Source organism: Bufo gargarizans, chromosome 8, assembly GCF_014858855.1.
Source record: "Bufo gargarizans isolate SCDJY-AF-19 chromosome 8, ASM1485885v1, whole genome shotgun sequence".
NCBI lineage: Eukaryota > Metazoa > Chordata > Amphibia > Anura > Bufonidae > Bufo > Bufo gargarizans.
This window is the reverse complement of record NC_058087.1, coordinates 8,778,485-8,800,177: the sequence shown is the minus strand read 5'-3', so window position 1 is coordinate 8,800,177 and position 21,693 is coordinate 8,778,485. Positions and strand designations below refer to the sequence as shown.

General features: G+C 45.6%; 1 protein-coding gene across 1 annotated transcript in view; it reads left to right on the top strand.

The window, feature by feature from the left end:
* The window catches only part of LRP1B (LDL receptor related protein 1B), a 1,294,122-nt gene that overhangs the window by 842,449 nt on the left and 429,980 nt on the right, over positions 1-21,693 (top strand). Inside the window, 1 exon segment of the mRNA XM_044303104.1 lies at positions 3,267-3,416. Coding sequence (XP_044159039.1) covers positions 3,267-3,416 — 150 coding nt within the window.

Here is a 21,693-nt window from a genome sequence, read left to right as displayed (position 1 = left end):
GCCTGGGTGCTGGGCCTAAATATATGCCAATGGACTGTTGCAGTGGTGGGTGACGTGAAGCCTCATTCTCTGCTATGACATGCAGACTAATTCTCTGCTGACATGAAGCCAGATTGTCTGTTACGGGACCTCTCTCCTCTGCCTGTGTGTGTGCTGGGCCTAAATATATGCCAATGGACTGTTGCAGTGGTGGCTGACGTGAAGCCTCATTCTCTGCTATGACATGCAGACTAATTCTCTGCTGACATGAAGACAGATTCTCTGTTACGGGACCTCCCTCCTCTGCCTGGGTGCTGGGCCTAAATATATGCCAATGGACTGTTGCAGTGGTGGGTGACGTGAAGCCTGATTCTCTGCTATGACATGCAGACTAATTCTCTGCTGACATGAAGACAGATTCTCTGTTACGGGACCTCTCTCCTCTGCCTGTGTGTGTGCTGGGCCTAAATATATGCCAATGGACTGTTGCAGTGGTGGCTGACGTGAAGCCTCATTCTCTGCTATGACATGCAGACTAATTCTCTGCTGACATGAAGACAGATTCTCTGTTACGGGACCTCCCTCCTCTGCCTGGGTGCTGGGCCTAAATATATGCCAATGGACTGTTGCAGTGGTGGCTGACGTGAAGCCTCATTCTCTGCTATGACATGCAGACTGATTCTCTGCTGACATGAAGCCAGATCGTCTTCTACGGGACCTCTCTGCTCTGCCTGTGTGCTAGGCCTAAATATATGCCAATGGACTGTTGCAGTGGTGGGTGACGTGAAGCCTCATTCTCTGCTATGACATGCAGACTGATTCTCTGCTGTCATGAAGCCAGATTGTCTGTTACGGGACCTCTCTGCTCTGCCTGTGTGCTAGGCCTAAATATATGCCAATGGACTGTTGCAGTGGTGGGTGACGTGAAGCCTCATTCTCTGCTATGACATGCAGACTGATTCTCTGCTGTCATGAAGCCAGATTGTCTGTTACGGGACCTCTCTGCTCTGCCTGTGTGCTAGGCCTAAATATATGCCAATGGACTGTTGCAGTGGTGGGTGACGTGAAGCCTCATTCTCTGCTATGACATGCAGACTGATTCTCTGCTGACATGAAGCCAGATTGTCTGTTACGGGACCTCTCTCCTCTGCCTGTGTGCTAGGCCTAAATATATGCCAATGGACTGTTGCAGTGGTGGCTGACGTGAAGCCTCATTCTCTGCTATGACATGCAGACTAATTCTCTGCTGACATGAAGCCAGATTGTCTGTTACGGGACCTCTCTCCTCTGCCTGGGTGCTGGGCCTAAATTTATGACAATGGACTGTTGCAGTGGTGGCTGACGTGAAGCCTGATTCTCTGCTATGACACGCAGACTGATTCTCTGCTGACATGAAGCCAGATCCTCTGTTACGGGACCTCTCTCCTCTGCCTGTGTGTGTGCTGGGCCTAAATATATGCCAATGGACTGTTGCAGTGGTGGCTGACGTGAAGCCTCATTCTCTGCTATGACATGCAGACTGATTCTCTGCTGACATGAAGCCAGATTCTCTGTTACGGGACCTCTCTCCTCTGCCTGTGTGTGTGCTGGGCCTAAATATATGCCAATGGACTGTTGCAGTGGTGGCTGACGTGAAGCCTCATTCTCTGCTATGACATGCAGACTAATTCTCTGCTGACATGAAGACAGATTCTCTGTTACGGGACCTCCCTCCTCTGCCTGGGTGCTGGGCCTAAATATATGCCAATGGACTGTTGCAGTGGTGGCTGACGTGAAGCCTCATTCTCTGCTATGACATGCAGACTAATTCTCTGCTGACATGAAGACAGATTCTCTGTTACGGGACCTCTCTCCTCTGCCTGGGTGCCGGGGCCTAAATATCTGAGAATGGACTGTTCCAGTGGTGGGTGACGGGAAGCCAGATTCTCTGCTATGGAACCTCTCTCCAATTGATTTTGGTTAATTTTTATTTATTTAATTTTTAATTTAATTCATTTCCCTATCCACATTTGTTTGCATGGGATTTACCTACATGTTGCTGCCTTTTGCAGCCCTCTAGCTCTTTCCTGGGCTGTTTTACAGCCTTTTTAGTGCCGAAAAGTTCGGGTCCCCATTGACTTCAATGGGGTTCGGGTTCGGGACGAAGTTCGGATCGGGTTCGGATCCCGAACCCGAACATTTCCGGGATGTTCGGCCGAACTTCTCGAACCCGAACATCCAGGTGTTCGCTCAACTCTACCCTTCATGATTTCTAAGTGGGAGAACTTGCAAAATCACCGGGTGTTCAAATACTTATGTTCTTCACTGTATAGCTAATCCACATCTGTTATACTGTGATGTGTGTTATACTGTGATGTGATCTGTCTGTCTATCTATTTATCTATCTTATATCTGTCTGTTATAAAAGTCATCTGAGCCCACCACCTCTCCTCTCCGGCTAGTGGGCATGTTTACCGCCTTGATCACTCACTCCATATCTCCAGGGCTTCGGCAGTAGTTCCACTGGAGTCCCTCTCTCCCTGTGGTCCCAACCGCTAGAGTAACAAAGCTATTTTCACACTAGCTGAGGCCTGCTCCCTGCCGGTAATGCCTCTTTGTGCTCATAGGGAGCATGCATTTATGCACTCATTCCAGCTCTCAGAGAGCAAGCAGATGCACCCTAACAATGGCTGTTTACTCTTAGGCATTTTAAGCACCTTCTCCTGTCGGAAGGTGCCTGAGCAATAGGTTCTAGTTTGCTAGTTTCTTTCAAAGGTGTGCCACTTGTTTGCCTGTTTTATATACCAACGTCTGCCTGATTTCTGGACTTGACTGTTCGCTGCCTATCCTGACATCTGCCTGTTCTCAATTCAGACTGTCCCTAACCACAGTTTTGCCAGATCTCTTGGTGGTTTGCACCAGATTTCATTGATCCCATAGGTCAGCAGTCACTTGGGCAGAGACTTCTCCAAGATGTGTAGCAGCCTGATGTTTCCCTTGATGTTTTCTATGACCTATCTTTATCTTTTTATCTATTTATATCTTGCATGGATATTAAAGAAAAACAGGTGTTACACTTATGATTTCTTAGACACATTTAGGCATTCAGTATGGCAGAGAACCTGTTTGATTATACTGCCTAGCAGAAAACATAATGATGACATTACTGATAGCGTTGTTTAACTAATCATTTAGTCAATGTGCTCATTGCATCATGTTTCATGTACAATTGCAAAGTAACTTAATAAGTTCTGTAATTATGTTGGATGTTATTTTTTGTATATTCAATCTCTTTAATGTATTTACAGGATTATCAATAGACTACACCGACAACAAGTTATATTGGATCAGCTCTGGTAACGGGACCATAAATAGATGCAGCTTGGATGGCAGTAATTTAGAAGTAATAGAGTCAATGAAGAAGGAATTAACAAAACCTACTGCATTAACTATTGTGGGTAAGTAGGTTATACCTTGTGTAATGTATTCTGTTCTATTGATCAGCTCCTGAATAATTGTGGTGATTAAGAATAATAAGGGAAAAAAAAATCTGTCTATTTTATCTTTCTTTCTTTCTTTCTTTCCCTATATGCATCCTACAATAGACTAAATGCTTGACATACATGAATGAATAAAGTTCTGGTTAAATTAAACCATGTATTGTATATGTATAGGGACAAAACAATGGTTATCACTCCCTTTACAACAATTTTATCACATCCAATAATCTGCCTACATTGAGCCCATTCATTTCCTTTTATGAAAGGGAAAGAAATATTTTTTCCCTGCTCTGGCAGGACCTGTGAGATTTCATTAACAGTGCATTGAAGACCAGCAGATGGTTTCCTGCCTGTCTAAAATCTGGTCATGTCTGGATTTCCATAGATTCCGAGGAGTATTGCTAATGAAACAGTTTTAGACTTCTAAGTGCATTCACTTTCATATGTTCAGCTATCTACTATGTTAAAATATAGAAGAGCCTACATGACTGTTAGCTAAGATGTGCTGCCTTGCCTTACAGATTCATTTCCCTTCTGTAGGTAGAGCTGTGGCTCCAAACCACTGAACATCTGTGCAAAAGCTCTACCTGTCCCTGCCACCTGCCAATCACTTGTCATGCACCGTATATATTGTATGTTATCCATATGATCCATAATATACTTATCAATATCTGAAGAATAATTTTTGGGACAGTTTAAGCTCTACCCCATTCCACCCAGAAGTGCTCCATGTAGAAACATCCATGTAGAGTACATATTTTAATAGATATGATGGAGATCAGACCATTGCACTTGGCAGTCCTATAGACAGTGATTGGAACAGTGGTCACAGAATGGACTTTCATTATCTACGTTGGTCGGAATACAAGACTATACATTTATTACCTATCCTATGATAAATTTTTTTCACGGGCCAACCCCTTTAGAACTCGCTCTCTCTTAGACCCTGCTTCTGCAGGGTTTGTTTATCTTTTATAAAGGGGCTGTCCAATTCGTAATTTTATAGCAAATCAATAGGATATGTCATAAATGTCTCACAAAGCTATTTTCAAAGGTTCTATAACAGTAAATGAAGAGAATATTACACATTTGTTTGGTCTCCTTTAATGTTGGGTCACCGATTTTTAGATGGGAGTGGGTCTCTGATGGGGAACCCTCACTTAGAATTCATCTAAGCCTTTTTTTTTACACTATCCACTGTTAGTGACCCCATCCGGAAGTAGACTATTCCACAGATTTACAGTTCTTACAATATATAAGCCTTGATGCCTCTGGATAACTCTTTCTTCTCCAGACAAAGGCAGTGCCCATTTGTTGTTTCACCATAATTTTTGTAAAGACTAAATAAATTAACTTTTGTTAAACTTTCCTCATAGCTAGTGATGAGTGAACTGGACTTCAATCTAAATTTCAGGATAAATTTGATTTGCCGCAAAGCCGAATTTTCTTGTGCTTTGCAGTAGTGAATCGATTTAACCTAAAATAGTGTAAAAAACCAAAAAAAATTCTCGGCTGAAATGCTATGCGGTGTGACGTATGACATTAGTGCTGGGTGTCTGCTCTTTAAAGCTGCAGACACTCGGCAGACATGGCACCCACTTCAGTTGGGAAAGGGCTAACTTCAATGCCTTCACACTGAGATTGGGCCACCATGTGGGAAGAATATGATTAGGCAGAGTGGCCTTGGTTGGTATACCTGATTTGTAGCAATTTATGACAAATTAATTTGGAACTAATAAAATTTCTTAATGAACTTCAGCAAAACAGCCAAATTGAATTTTTCTAAACTTTGCTCATCTTTAGTTATATGTTTTAGCTGTAAGAGTCTAGAAATGTTCCATCAGACATATATTAAGGCAGCTGCTGAACATAGAGGATGAAAGTTAGATGCTGCATATCACTTTTCTGAGTCATTAAGGTTTAGACTTCTGTTAATCTAAATGAAAACATTTGATTTGACCCAGTGAATGCTAGGAGCTATTTTATAGTTATTTGTTATTATTTGGCCCCTTTTTTTCACAGTACATGATGTCCTTGAGAGAAAATTGGAAATGTAATGAAAAGGTTGTTTTTTCATTTCAAATTAACTTAAAGGGGGTGTCCCACAAGAAATAGTCTGCAGTCTTTAAACCAGCACCTGGATCGGAATACTTTTGTGTTTGCATGTAATTGAATATTTAGTGCAGCTAATGAGCTATTCAATACAATGTATTTGTATAGCATCACCTGCTTAGTTATTTTCTTATCTTTCTGTCCACCTCGCTGAGGTAGATGCCCATGCTCAGTTCCATCCTTCAACTTTTCCTGAGCTTTGTTAGGGAGAGAGCTGCAGCAGAAAAGACATGCCCCCTAAGCTGCCAGCTTAATATAAACCACCTCACCTCCATGCAGGTATGGTGCACGCAATCTAGGCTAGCAACCTGGAGCAATGCAGGACAAACGTGGATAGATCTGGCACCCAGATAAAAACACATTTTTTCATTGACTCAGAACATAGTAAAGAAATATTAAAACCACTTCTGAGGAAGGGCTCGTATGCCCGAAACACGTAAGCAACAGTGGTTTTAATATTTTTCGACTATGTTCTGAGTCAATAAAGGAATTTATTTTTATCTGAGTGCCGATTCTATCCAAGTTTTTCCTAGCTTGATATAAACCTAGAGGGCAATTGGAGTAATAAATGGAGGAAATCTATGGATCCATGTAAATTACAGGGCTGGTTCAAGCTTCGTTAGAAAGATATTGTCATGTTCTATATACCTGCTTTTTATTTATTTTATTTATTTATCATAGGATAATCCCTTTAAAGGGGCTATCCTCAAGATCGGTCATCAGTACCTGATTGGTGGGTGTCCGACTCCTGGCAACCCTGACAAACAGTTGCTTGAAGAAAACACAGTGCTCCAATAATTACCACAACATCTTCCTAGGCAGTGACGTCATGTTCATCAGTCATGGCCTATGTGCAGCTCAGTCCTATACCAAGCACAACTGTTATCCAATGAAAAGTGCTGTGCCTTGTAAGCTGCAAGTAGGCAGCCTCTTCAACCATCTGAAGAGCGAGGATGCCAGGAGTCAGACACCCAACAATCACATACTGAAGACCTATCCTGAGGGTAGATCATTAGTATTAAACATTTGGGTAACCCATTTAAAGTTCGGGTAGTGCTCTATATTAGGTAGGGGATAGAGATAAACAAAGTTATTCTAAAATTCGGAAATTTGATCAGGAAGAATAAAGGAAAGAGAAAGACTTTTCCAAGCAATAGGGACACTTACAATTCACATTGAAATATATCAAGGATAATCTGTCACGGCCATGGTCATGGTCGTGACTCTTGAACCGCAGGCTGTTGCCTGCGGTTTGTATGTAGGTGTTCAACCACAGGTGAGGGCCGCTAGTGTGCTGCCTCACTTGTGGTTGACGCAGGCAACAAGTTATGTTGTACTGTTGCAGCATAGCAGCCTGAGCTGTTGCTAGGCAGCTTGCTGTAAGTGCATGCGGTTGCACTTGGCTTGTGTGTTTATGTATGCACTTTGTGTGCCTGGTGTGCACGAGGTCTTATGTTAGGTGTGCACTGTGACATTTCCCTTCACTGTAGCTGCCCGTGGCAACGTTTGGTTTATGTACATGTGGTGGCAGTGTCTCGGCCTTCTGGCTGACTCCCAGGACATGGTTGCCACCCATGTCGTTGCCTGCGGTAACAGCTGCAGTGTGTTGTGCATTTGGACACTTCCCCTTTAGTGGTTTCACTCCCTGTTAGTCTTGGAAGGGTTAATTCCCTCTCCTTGTGTGTCTGTGTGGGTGTGGCCCCTTTGGGCTATAAAGCCTCTTTGCATATCAGTTGCTGAGGGGTTCTTCAGCCATGCTTTGCTGGAGACACTCTCCTGGTATTTACATCTGCCAGTGAGGGCCACCCTTGTGGTCATAAAACTAATTGTTGTTAAAATTATTGTTATGTATTGTTTATACACGATGTTATGAGGATGTGTTTGTGTGTCATGTCTATTCTTAGCAGCATATGGTTTCCTGGTGTCCTGTGTGGTGTGTGTGCTCTGTCGTTTGTGTTTGTGGACAGCAGCACTGATACTTGGGTCCCAGGCTCTGTGTCTGTGGCAGGTAGGTGTTAGTACTAGTTGCACTTACCTGCCATTGCCATATGCCTGTTTCCGTTTCCCCTGTCTTGATAGTTTGGCCATCTTTAGTCTCCTATTTCTCCATGTCCAGGAGGAACAGGTAGTCTACCCAGCTCCTAGCTTAGGGACCTGCGGAGGGCTAGTAGGGACCCGAGGTTCCAGAGCATGAGCCCTCCTACCTTCAAGGTCGGCTCATGTCGCTAGGAGTTAGGGTCAGATTAGGGAAGCAATAAGAGGTGACCTGCTCCCTAATTCTATGGTTCTGGCCAAGTCGTGACTACCATCCTCTGTCATCGCACGGCTGAGGGTTTTTCCCATCCTCAGCTGTGACAGTATGACCACAAGGGTGGCCCCCACTGGCAGATGTAAATACCAGGAGAGTGTCTCCAGCAAAGCATGGCTGAAGAACCCCTCAGCAACTGATATGCAAAGAGACTTTATAGCCTAAAGTGGCCACATCCACACAGACACACAAGGAGAGGGAATTAACCCTTCCAAGACTAACAAGGAGTGAAACCACTAAAGGGGAAGTGTCCAAATTCACAACACACTGCAGCTGTTACCGAAGGCAACGACATGGGTGGCAACCATGTCTTGGGAGTCAGCCAGAAGGCCGAGACACTGCCACCACATGTACATAAACCAAACGTTGCCACGGGCAGCTACAGTGAAGGGAAATGTCACAGTGCACACCTAACATAAGACCTCGTGCACACCAGACACACAAAGTGCATACATAAACACACAAGCCAAGTGCAACCGCATGCACTTACAGCAAGCTGCCTAGCAACAGCTCAGGCTGCTATGCTGCAACAATACAACATAACTTGTTGCCCGCGGCAACCACAAGTGAGGCAGCACACTAGCGGCCTTCACCTTTGGTTGAACACCTACATACAAACCACAGGCAACAGCATGCGGTTCAAGAGTCACGACCATGACCATGGCCGTGACATAATCAGGAATCAAATTTTACAAATTTTGATAATCTCTATTTGGGGACAGGTCCTATCTCCAGTTATGTCATGGTCTTACCTCCTTGCTGTTCCCTTCGTTTGACATGTGCTGGCGGCCATCTTGGTTTCTGGGTTTTCTTGTAGCCTCCCACCCTGCGGCTCCTCCTTCCCACTGGGAGGAGCTGGATGCCTAGCTCATATATATAGGAGGTTTGTGGCTTCAGTTCCTTGCTTGGTCCTCCTGTGTTCACATGCTTCCAAGACTGCTGCTGCTTCTGGTTCCTGATCCTGGCCTCGTCTGACTACCCCGTTGGTTCCTGATTCCGGCTTCGTCTGACTACCCCGTTGGTTCCTGATTCCGGCTTCGTCTGACTACCCCGTTGGTTCCTGATTCCGGCTTCGTCTGACTACCCCGTTGGTTCCTGATTCCGGCTTCGTCTGACTACCCCGTTGGTTCCTGATTCCGGCTTCGTCTGACTACCCCATTGGTTCCTGTTCCTGGCTTCGTCTGACTACCCTTCTGGTTCCTGACCTCTGTCTCCGCAAGACCCTGCTTCGGTTTAGCCATCCGTTCGGACTTTGCTACGGCTTGCTCTTCAATAAAACCTTCTTATTTTCCACTTATCTCTTGTTGTACGTCTGGTTCATGGTTCCATGACATTAGGACCAAGCCATGAATTCTGACGGTACAGGGCCACCCTCGCTACCTACGCTGGTTGCCAGACTTGATCAGCAGGATCACCTGTTGGGTCGGTTCGCTGTGGCGTTGCAAACCCTGCTTGAACGCACGGCTCATTTAGCTTCCGTTGCCGATGGGTCGGTTGTCGCTCCTGGGCCCGCTCCTACTGCCGCTCCGGTTGTTGCGCCAGAGTCTACCCTGACACCTGTTGCTGCGCCTGTGGGGTTTCAGGGTATGACCGGTTCTGCCCCCCTTCCACAGCGCTTTGGGGGAGAGCCAACTCAGTGCCGAGGTTTCCTTAACCAGGTGGGCATTTACTTCGAGTTGCTGCCACATGCCTTTCCTACTGAGAGATCAAGGGTGGGCTTCTTGATCTCGCTGCTCTCGGACAAGGCCTTGGCCTGGGCCAGCCCTTTATGGGAGAACAACAATCCGGTGGTTGCCGAGTTTTCCGGTTTTGTTGCTTCTCTTCGGAAGGTATTCGATGTGCCGGCTCGTGCTGCCTCTTCTGCGAAGCTCCTTATGTCCATCAGACAGGGTTCACGATCCGTAGCTGAATACGCCATTGAGTTTCGTACCCTGGCAGCAGAGGTGGGCTGGAATAATGAGGCTCTGGTCGCTGCTTTCTCTCATGGTCTCTCGGATGCCTTGAAGGATGAGGTTGCAGCTAAGGACCTACCAGTGGAGCTCGAGTCTCTTATTTCTTTCCTGATTTTGATTGACACCAGACTCAGGGAGAGACCTTCCTTTAAGGAGAGCCTGCGGAGGTCTCCTAACAGATTGGCGCCTACGTTTGCTGTCCCACCCGTGCCTCCCTCTCCTCCCACGCCTCCTGGGGATGACTTGTCTGGGGGTGAACCCATGCAGCGGGGGTTTGCTCGCCTGTCTGAGGGGGAGAGGGTACTCCGGAGACGCGAGGGCCGATGCATGTACTGTGGTCTCGGTGGGCATTTTCGGTTGGCATGTCCGAACCGTCCGGGAGAACGCTCGCACCTGAGGTCCTGTCGGGGGCAGATCTTGGGTGGAGTCTCCTCGTCCCCGGTTTCCCGTGTTGACAAACCACTGATCACGGTTGTCCTCTCCTGGGTCGGGGGCTCGGTGACGACCCAGGCGTTGGTGGACTCTGGTGCTGGTGGTTTGTTCATTGATAGAGTGTTCGTTGCCGCCAATTCCATTCCTCTGCAGCCTCGAGGTTCCCCACTGGCTCTTGAGGCGATAGACGGCAGACCCCTTCTGCCGCCACACGTGACTCATGAGACCCTTCCAGTGGGGATGGCCATTGGTGCCGTTCACAGAGAGTCGGTCTGTCTCCAGGTTATTTCGTCTCCACACTACTCGGTGGTCTTGGGGTACCCCTGGCTCCAGAAGCATAATCCGACTTTCGATTGGAGATCGGTCGAGATCCTCTCGTGGTCACCGCAGTGTGGGGCTAGTTGCATCCATGGGCCTGTCAAGTTGCTGTGTACTTCCTCGGACTCTCTGTTGCCTCCTGAATACGAAGAGTACCGGGATGTATTCGATAAGGTGCGCGCGGTTGCCCTACCTCCGCACCGCCCATACGATTGTGCCATAGAGTTACAATCCGGTGCCGTTCCTCCTCGTGGCAAAGTCTATCCACTGTCGGTAGCGGAGAATGAGGCCATGGAGGAGTACGTGAGGGAGGCGCTTTCACGCGGACACATTCGCAAATCCTCGTCCCCGGCAGGGGCTGGATTTTTCTTTGTGAAAAAGAAGGGCGGCGAGTTGAGGCCTTGCATCGATTACAGGGGTCTCAATCGCATCACGATCAAGAACGCTTACCCGATACCCTTGATTTCCGAGCTGTTCGATCGCCTCAAAGGGGCCACGGTCTTTACCAAACTCGACCTGAGGGCGGCATATAACCTGGTAAGGATCAAGGCGGGCGATGAGTGGAAGACCGCGTTTAACACCAGGACCGGTCATTATGAATCCTTGGTTATGCCCTTTGGGTTGTGCAATGCGCCCGCAGTCTTCCAGGAATTCATCAACGATGTTTTCCGTGACCTGTTGCAGCAGTGTGTGGTGGTCTATTTGGATGACATCTTGGTATATTCTGCATCCATGGAGGCCCACATTCTGGATGTCAGACGAGTGTTGCAACGCTTACGAGAGAACAGCTGTTCGGTAAGCTTGAGAAATGCGAATTTCACCGATCCCAGGTAACCTTCTTAGGTTACATCATTTCCGCTGAGGGGTTCTCCATGGATCCTGAGAAGGTTTCGGCTGTCTTACAGTGGCCCCAGCCCAGTGGGCTTCGTGCCCTGCAGCGCTTTTTGGGCTTCGCCAATTATTATCGGAAGTTCATCAGGGACTTTTCCATGCTAGCCAAGCCTCTCACGGATCTGACCAGGAAGGGCAGTAATCCGCAGGTCTGGCCGCTCGAGGCCATCCGAGCTTTTGAGGCTCTAAAGTCCGCCTTTGTGTCGGCTCCGATTCTGTCGCATCCCAACCCTGGGTTGCCTTTTGTCCTCGAGGTGGACGCGTCTGAGACGGGAGTAGGCGCCCTCCTGTCTCAGCGTAGAACACCAGAGGGTCCTCTGCTTCCTTGTGGGTTTTACTCCCGGAAACTGTCTTCCGCGGAGTGCAACTATCAGATTGGTGACAGGGAGTTATTGGCCATCGTGCAGGCCCTTAAAGAATGGAGGCACTTGCTCGAGGGCTCGGTGGTTCCGGTTCTCATCCTGACGGACCACAAGAATCTGACCTACCTTTCTGAGGCCAAGAGATTGACACCACGTCAGGCCAGATGGGCTCTGTTCTTGTCACGTTTTAATTACGTGGTCTCCTACCTACCCGGCTCCAAGAACATCAGAGCGGATGCCTTATCACGGCAGTACTCCGAGCTGTCCGGGGAGGAGTCGATTCCGACTATGGTCATACCCCCGAATCAGATCCTGGCCGCTATTCGCACCAGCCTGACTTCTCCTCTGGGTGAGCAGATTTTGGCGGCTCAATCTGGTGCTCCCTCTGGGAGACCCAATGGCAGATGTTTTGTGCCTGAGGAGTTGCGCACTCGGTTGTTGCGAACCTACCATAACTCCAAGGCCGCGGGGCACCCTGGAAAGAATCAGCTGTCCTGGGCGGTTTCACGTCTGTTCTGGTGGCCTTCTCTACGTTCCGACATCGCCGCATATGTAGCGGCATGCTCCGTTTGTGCCCAGAGTAAGTCCCCTCGGCACCTTCCGTTGGGCCTTTTGCAACCCATAGCCACCGGGGAGCGTCCATGGTCACACCTGGGGATGGATTTCATTGTGGACCTCCCTGCATCCCGAGGCCATACGGTCATTCTCATGATTGTGGATCGGTTTTCCAAAATGTGCCACTGTGTTCCTCTCAAGAAGTTACCCTCTGCACAAGAGTTGGCCTCGATTTTTGCCAGGGAGGTCTTCCGGTTGCACGGTTTGCCCAAGGAGATTGTGTCGGATCGGGGGAGTCAGTTTGTGTCCAGGTTCTGGCGCGCCTTTTGCTCCCAGTTGGGGATTCATCTCTCTTTCTCCTCGGCCTACCACCCTCAGTCCAATGGGGCCGCAGAACGATCCAATCAGGCCTTGGAGCAATTCCTTCGTTGCTATGTCTCCGATCACCAAGACAATTGGGTTGACCTCCTGCCTTGGGCTGAGTTTGCCAGGAACACGGCGGTGAACTCTTCCTCTGGGACGTCTCCCTTCATGGCCAATTATGGGTTCCAACCTGCCGTGTTACCGGAGGTATTCTCTCCCCAGGATATTCCGGCTGTGGAGGATCACCTTTCCGTCCTACGTGCTTCTTGGGTACAGATCCAGAGGTCCCTTGAGGTCTCTGCGCAGCGCCAGAAACTCCAGGCTGATCGCAGACGAGCGCCCGCTCCTTCCTACCAGGTCGGAGACCGCGTATGGTTGTCCACCCGCAACCTCAACCTTCGAGTGCCCACTCCCAAGCTGGCGCCTCGCTTTGTTGGTCCCTTCCGAGTGCTTCGCAGGGTAAACCCGGTAGCCTATGCCCTTGCGCTTCCTCCTGGCATGCGGATCTCCAACGTGTTTCATGTCTCCCTGTTGAAGCCACTGGTGTGTAATCGTTTCACTTCCTCGATTCCTCTGCCTCGTCCAAGTGGGCAATCGTGAGGAGTATGAGGTGAGCAATATCCTGGACTCACGCCTGGTCCGCGGCCGGGTGCAGTTTTTGGTCCATTGGCGTGGTTATGGTCCAGAGGAGCGTTCCTGGGTTCCCTCCGCAGATGTCCATGCTCCTGTCTTGCTCCGAGCCTTCCACGCACGCTTCCCTCAGAAACCGTTCCTTACTCCGCGGAGGAGGGGCCCTTGAGGGGGAGGTACTGTCATGGTCTTACCTCCTTGCTGTTCCCTTCGTTTGACATGTGCTGGCGGCCATCTTGGTTTCTGGGTTTTCTTGTAGCCTCCCACCCTGCGGCTCCTCCTTCCCACTGGGAGGAGCTGGATGCCTAGCTCATATATATAGGAGGTCTGTGGCTTCAGTTCCTTGCTTGGTCCTCCTGTGTTCACATGCTTCCAAGACTGCTGCTGCTTCTGGTTCCTGATCCTGGCCTCGTCTGACTACCCCGTTGGTTCCTGATTCCGGCTTCGTCTGACTACCCCGTTGGTTCCTGATTCCGGCTTCGTCTGACTACCCTGTTGGTTCCTGTTCCTGGCTTCGTCTGACTACCCTTCTGGTTCCTGACCTCTGTCTCCGCAAGACCCTGCTTCGGTTTAGCCATCCGTTCGGACTTTGCTACGGCTTGCTCTTCAATAAAACCTTCTTATTTTCCACTTATCTCTTGTTGTACGTCTGGTTCATGGTTCCATGACAAGTTAGCCCAAATGGTACAAAAAAAATAAATCTATGACCCAGCTGCATTCATGTTGGCAGAACTTCGATCCTCATAGCTGTTGATGGGAGGCTTGTCATCTAGCTCACAGTTCTTACTTCACCATACAACAATCTTATTAAAGGTGCCCATAGACGTAAGAAAAAGTTTGCTGAACCTGATGATTTGGGCTGTACCAGAAGACCTGATATATATATATATATATATATATATATACAGACGTGGACAAAATTGTTGGTACCCTTTGGTCAATGAAAGAAAAAGTCACAATGGTCACAGAAATAACTTTAATCTGACAAAAGTAATAATAAATTAAAATTCTATAAATGTTAACCAATGAAAGTCAGACATTGTTTTTCAACCATGCTTCAACAGAATTATGTAAAAAAATAAACTCATGAAACAGGCATGGACAAAAATGATGGTACCCCTAGAAAACACAGAACATAATGTGACCAAAGGGACATGTTAATTCAAGGTGTGTCCACTAATTAGCATCACAGGTGTCTACAACCTTGTAATCAGCCATTGGGCCTATATATATGGCTCCAGGTAATCACTGTGTTGTTTGGTGATATGGTGTGTACCACACTCGACATGGACCAGAGGAAGCAAAGGAAAGAGCTGTCTCAAGAGATCAGAAAGAAAATTATAGACAAGCATGTTAAAGGTAAAGGCTATAAGACCATCTCCAAGCAACTAGATGTTCCTGTGAGTACAGTTGCACATATTATTCATAAGTTTAAGATCCATGGGACTGTAGCCAACCTCCCTGGACGTGGCCGCAGGAGGAAAATTGATGACAAATCTAAGAGACGGATAATCCGAATGGTAACAAAAGAGCCTAGAAAGACTTCTAAAGAGATTCAAGGTGAACTTCATGCTCAAGGAACATCAGTGTCAGATCGCACCATCCGTCGTTGTTTGAGCCAAAGTGGACTACATGGGAGACGACCAAGGAGGACACCATTGTTGAAAACGAATCATAAAAAAGCAAGACTGGAATATGCCAAACTACATGTTGACAAGCCACAAAGCTTCTGGGAGAATGTCCTGTGGACAGATGAGACAAAAATCGAAGTTTTTGCCAAGGCACATCAGCTGTATGTTCACAGACGAAAAAATGAAGCATATCAAGAAAAGAACACTGTCCCTACTGTGAAACATGGAGGAGGCTCTGTTATGTTCTGGGGCTGCTTTGCTGCGTCTGGCACAGGGTGTCTTGAATCTGTGCAGGGTACAATGAAATCTCAAGACTATCAAGGAATTCTAGAGAGAAATGTACTAGCCAGTGTCAGAAAGCTTGGTCTCAGTCGCAGGTCATGGGTCTTGCAACAGGACAATGACCCAAAACACACCGCTAAAAACACCCAAGAATGGCTAAGAGGAAAAAATTGGACTATTCTAAAGTGGCCTTCTATGAGCCCTGACCTCAATCCTATTGAGCATCTTTGGAAGGAGCTGAAACATGCAGTCTGGAAAAGGCACCCTTCAAACCGGACACAACTGGAGCAGTTTGCTCATGAGGAGTGGGCCAAAATACCTGCTGAGAGGTGCAGATGTCTCATTGACAGTTACAGGAAGCGTTTGATTGCAGTGATTGCCTCAAAAGGTTGCGCAACAAAATATTAAGTTAGGGGTACCATCATTTTTGTCCATGCCTGTTTCATGAGTTTATTTTTTTACATAATTCTGTTGAAGCATGGTTGAAAAACAATGTCTGACTTTCATTGGTTAACATTTATAGAATTTTAATTTATTATTACTTTTGTCAGATTAAAGTTATTTCTGTGACCATTGTGACTTTTTCTTTCATTGACCAAAGGGTACCAACAATTTTGTCCACGTCTGTATATATGGGGGCCTCTTGGCTCTCCCCCAATGGATGATATTGAAGGAAAGCAGGATTGGAAGTGTTATATGTCAACACCAATACTGTCAGTGTCAGAGAAGATAAGCTTCTGCTAGAAGTGTCTGCCAGCCTAGTGCTCCCCACTTCACCTTCAGAATTAAAGGTTAGTCAGCCAAATCAAGTGTACATATGTATGGGAAGTTAGAAGAAATATTTGCTAGCCTAAAGTGGCCTATACCTTCAGTGCCTACATGGATTAGTGCATAAGAGGAAGGCACTACACTGTGGTAGGAACACCAAGATAACAGGCCACACAGACTCTACAAACCCTTCATTGGAAGAGCTGCATTGGCCCCTTAAGAGATCAGAAGACTATATCTGAACAGAAGAGGCAAAGAAAAGAACATATTGAGGTTTGCTCATTTACTGTCTGAAATCTGCCAACAATATTTGACCTGTGTGACAATTATTACAAATTATTCTCCCATATAAAGAGATGGCAATTATTTATGTTTTCCGTCTGTAATTGCCCTTAGTCTCCTATATTAAAATGTAAGATGCAAAATATACAACCCTTGAAAGCAGGATGTATAATCTGATGCCCAAAATGCAGTCTTCAAGATCCGTTCTCAAGGGCTACCAATAATTTCTCTAATTAATAAAAATTAACCAGTAATCCTGGCTCTAATTATTTCCAAGACAGCTTGACTGTGGAGCCCTGGGGGCTGAGTTTGGAGCCTCCTCGTCTTCGTTATCTCTATGTGGTCTGTTGATGTATGAAACCAACAGCTTGCAAAAAATAAATGTTTACTGGCTTTATTATATTACAATTACAAACCGTAATCCCTGAAGGCTGCATGGGGGAGGGCAGTCTTCTGAAGTTCAATGACAAACTCTTCATTTCCATTCACAGTTGGCTGTAATATTTCACTTTTTTTTGTTTGTTTTTTACTATATATTTTTTTTTATTTGCATCATAGCTACATTATGGACATGGCGGTGATGGGGTGTACATCACAAAAAATTACACTACAGATGCATTTCTCTCTCTCATCAATAGAATGGGCTATTCTCATTTGCAAATATGGGCAAAAATAAGATCTGCAGTAAGATTTGCAGTTTAGGCACATGGACCTGCAAAAAAAAAAAAAAAAAAAAACACTTGGCCCCATAGAATTGTATAAGTCCATCTGTAATGTATGAAAAATAGGATCGCACACTGAAGAAAAAGACAGCCATGATGCTGTAGAGGGCTCTGTACATTTTAGTAGATTTGTTGCAGAAAATTTCCATAGCATTTATATGTGGATGGACCCTTTGTGGTTACAGTGTTACAGGCGGCCCCTTCTAGGTGGAATTAGAGTTGCAGTTTTGGGGGTTGGACAGAGGAGAATTCAATGAGAAGCCATTTTGAACGCATTGGTTTCATTCAAAAAGTTGACATGCCACTCTTTCTGGACAAAATTTTTCAACTTTCAAAAAAGAAGGTTCCATAGGTAATAGGTGACAAGACAGATTTCCATCAATGCTTGAATGAGAGTGTGGCTACAGCATATGAAATTCTGTGTGATTGCTTAAAAAGCTGGGAATTTTATGAACAATTTAATTCACTTTTTCAAACTAGTTTCTTTGTATAAATAGATGATCTTTTTAAATCTTGACATGTTTGCACATCTGAGCCCTATGGCTAAAATTTGCAAGCTGTTTAAAAAATGCAAAACGGAGCAAGTAAAAAACTATTTTTGTTCACTGTTTAACATTTCAGAAAAAGAATATCTTAAAAAAAATATGAAAAATAACTAAATTGCGCTCCTAACAACCTTACAATTGCATCGTATCTTCACTGACTTTGGTATGCATCAGTATTTTGCCTCAATCAATGCTAACAGAATAAGGACAACACGTTTCTCTTGGGGGAGCAGCTTGAGTTCCTTAACGATGAGAGTCATTAGGACCATTTGCTCACGTTGGCTTTCTAGGAAACTGTCTGCACTAAGGTGAAAGGTTTTCCAGAGCTTCACAGTCAGGACAACAGGGATGAGATACAGTTATTTTTGTTAAATTTTTGAGTTCTATAGTCTGTCTCTGTAAAGAGTTAATGTATAAAACAAGTAATCAGCTTGATATAGTCGATAACTACACATTGGAGTTATGCGCTTTTTATTCCATGATCTAATAAAGATGACACTGGGGGATGAATTAATGGAAAATAGTTCCATTGCGGGAGGTCAATTTTTAGTGAATGTTCCAACTCTTTTGCCAAATTTGGAATCCATTTGCTGTATTCAGCAGGTGGTGTATCATATATTTGAAATGCTAATGTACCCTGGGGAGTTTTATCTATACTTATCACTAATTGTGCCTAATACTCTGATGTCTTTTTTCATTTTTAGTCGCTTACCATGAATACGTTATGAATTAAAAACACAATTGGTTACTGGCGATAAATCTGTAGTGTTCTTAATCTATCCAGTGCTTCGTACACTTATAGTCTAAATTATAGATTAACAAAGTTTTGGAAAAATTGATTCATCAGCTTCCCTGAACTTCATCAATGAATTTAATTTGTCTTGAGTTACTTTGTCACAAATCCCTTTTCCATTGTATAGAGTGGGCGCAATGAAGAGGAATGGCGGTCATGCCGCTCCCTCCCGTCACCCCCCTCAGATACCGCTTTCAATGTTAATTGTGTCTGAGACTCACATTCAGGAACTCAGGGGGTTAATCAGGGGTTAAAAAATATTATACCAGGTATCAGCTCTCTAGCACATATCGTTCCTGAGATATTCCCCAAAAATGCTAATTTGGCAAATCACATGACCTACATTAGCCAATAGAAGCCTGCAGGTCTTTCTCTTCATATCCCAACTGCCATACACATGTTCATATGTCACTTATCAGCCAATAGAAGCTCGCAGATCCTTAGTCTCCACATACACACAGTTTTACACAAGGTTTCCATAACAACCCAGCCATTTTTCTTCAATGCTGTAGGTCAGCTTTAAAGGGGCAGGGTGCTGTGGATGACACTGTTAAGGTAGCAGAGTGCTGTGGAGGTCACAGTTAATGGCCATTCTGGCCACTCTCAATAGATTAACTTAACAACCCTTCCCCCAGGTCCCGCTAAGCCACGCACCTGAACCGGTTAGGCCATGCCCCTATCCACTCTGCAGCTGACAGGGATTGAAAAAATTAAGGTAAAAATCTACTTCTGTCAGCTGCAGGGCAGGGGTGGGGGAGAGGGTGACTTTCTCCCTGCAGCTCACACTCAAACAGCACTGTGCTGCTGTCTGAGAGCGAGCTGTTCAAAAGGACATCCCTGTGTTCGTCCAGGCCCTACGCTGGACAAGGGACAGGGAGTCTGGAAGCTGGACTGTCCGGCCTAAAACTGGACTTATGGCCACCCTAGAGGCATGCTGCTGTGGAGGTTCCAGTTAAGAGGATGGTCCGTTAGTGTTAAGGGGAAGATTGCTATAGACACCACTGTTAAGGGGGTGGGGTGTTGTGGAAATCACTGTTAAGGAGACAGGGTACTGTGGAAGTTACTAATAAAGGGGCAGCCGCTGTGGAGGTCACTGTTAAAGGTAAGGGCGCTGTGGATGATATTGGTAAGGGGGCAGGCCGCTGTGGAGGTCACTGTTAAAGGGGCAGGCACTGTGGAGGTCACTGTTAAGGGAGGAGAGATCTGTGTATGCCGCTATTAAAGGGGCAGCGGGGTAACTAGGAGGTCACTGTTAAGGGAGCGGGGTACAGTAGAGGTCACTGTTAAGGGAGCGGGGTACTGTGGCAGTCACTGTTGGCAGTCACTGTTAAAGGGGCAGTAGCTGAGGAGGTCTCTGTTAAGGGGGCTGGGAATGGTGGAGGTCAGTTAAGGGGACTGTAACCTATGGTCAGTGTTAAGGGGTGGGTGCTATAGAGGTCACTGTTAAGGGGGCAGGCCCTGTGGAGGTCACTGTCAAGGGGATGGGGTGTTGTGGAACTCACTGTTAAAAGGGTAGGGGCAGAAACGTCATCACTGATGTTCACTATGAGTGGCCATAGTGATCACCTGGTGATGACTTTACACTCGCCACAGGCTTTGGTGAATTTTCTTCAATCAAGATGGATCGGACAGACTCTACGTGAGCAAGTGGATGAGGTGACTATATTTTTTCTATTTTCAGCCACCATTTTACAAAAAAATAGATTCATTACCACGTAGAACGAGTAACTTTGGCTTTGTAGGAAATCAAATTTTGAAAGCTGCATTATGATGGGTTTCAGACTTTGCAGATTCCATAAGTATTAATCTTTGAAATATCAATAAAATATGTATAGTTTTTTCCCCAAAATCTTTTATCTTCTTTTTTCTTCTGAAGGTTGTAAAAGGGTCTGTTATGTGTGTTTTTTAACCCAATTACTGGACCCAACAGATGCGTGGAACTGAACTGCTAACAAAATTTACTCCAGCAGGGTGGATTAAGTACAAAGCTTGATGGTTACTAAGTCTTTTAAAGGCAACAAAATAGTTGCTCTTCCAGGATTCACAGCATATTGGCAACAATCTCTTTTGAGGGCCCACAGTATATTAGTTGCAGTCTCTCAGTGAGAGCACACAGCATTTTAGTTACAATCTCTTTTTTTTTTTTTTTTTTTTTTTTTTTGGAGGCTGTAACATAATGTTTATTTTTTTTTTATATTGACAATTTTTATTGTTTTTTCCTTTTTCATATTCACAGTCATAGTAAAGAGCATTGACCAGTATACAGTATAAAAAGTTATACATATATGATAACTGTAATCAACAGGCATAAGTACAGATTGCATTAATAAACGCAGAGAGAGGCCTATAAGGCCTCATAAAGGCATTTGTCAAATAAAGGTGAACAATAATACAAACATAAATTAACTTTGTGACAGGGTACTAAGATAGAGCCGACATGGTGCAAGTATGAGAACCATTAGAGTGAAAAACAAGGTATTGGCCCAGGAACAGAGGAGTAGTGAAAGTGAGTTAAGAGAAATTTCTATAGGCTCTCCATGGGGACCATGTCTGGAGAAAAGTGTGTCTGGTGCGAGATTCCCAATGGGAGATCTCTTCCATTCTGTAGATCTGGTCAACTCTGCTGATCCATTGATCCAGACTAGGAACCATGGAAGACAACCAACAAGTCGGAAGTAGTAGTCTGGCAGCAGCTATCATGAGTGAGAAAAGTGAGGACTTAGATGAGTTAACCCCTCCTATACCTAAAGATAGCAGAGCCAAATCTGGTGAGCAAGAGAAGGAAGTCTGGCAGATTTGGTTACATAATTTGATTATGTTAAGCCACCACGGGTTGATTAGCTCGCATGACCACCAGATATGCAAAAACGAGCCTTTGGACTTGGAACAACGCCAGCACCTATCCGTGGCGCTAGGACTATATAGGCATGTCTTGTCTGGAGTTCTGTACCATCTCATAAGGATCTTATAGCTATTTTCTTGGATACGTACGCATCTGGATATCTTATGTGGGGTAATTAAAGCTTTGGCAATTTCGGGAGGTGTCAGAGTTCGTCGGAGGTCTTTTTCCCACAAACCAATGACTGCGGGTTTGAGGGCTGTAGGGGGGGACATCAGGTTTTTATATATTGTGGAGATGATTCTAGGGGGATAGTTCCTGTTACTTATCAATCCTTCAAACCAGCAGGTAGTGTTGGAAGAAGGGGATTTTTTTGTGAGGAGAAGGGATTCGGATCTAATGAATCTCATAAGGACAGGGTTGCGAACCTGTGTGTTTAGTACTTTACAA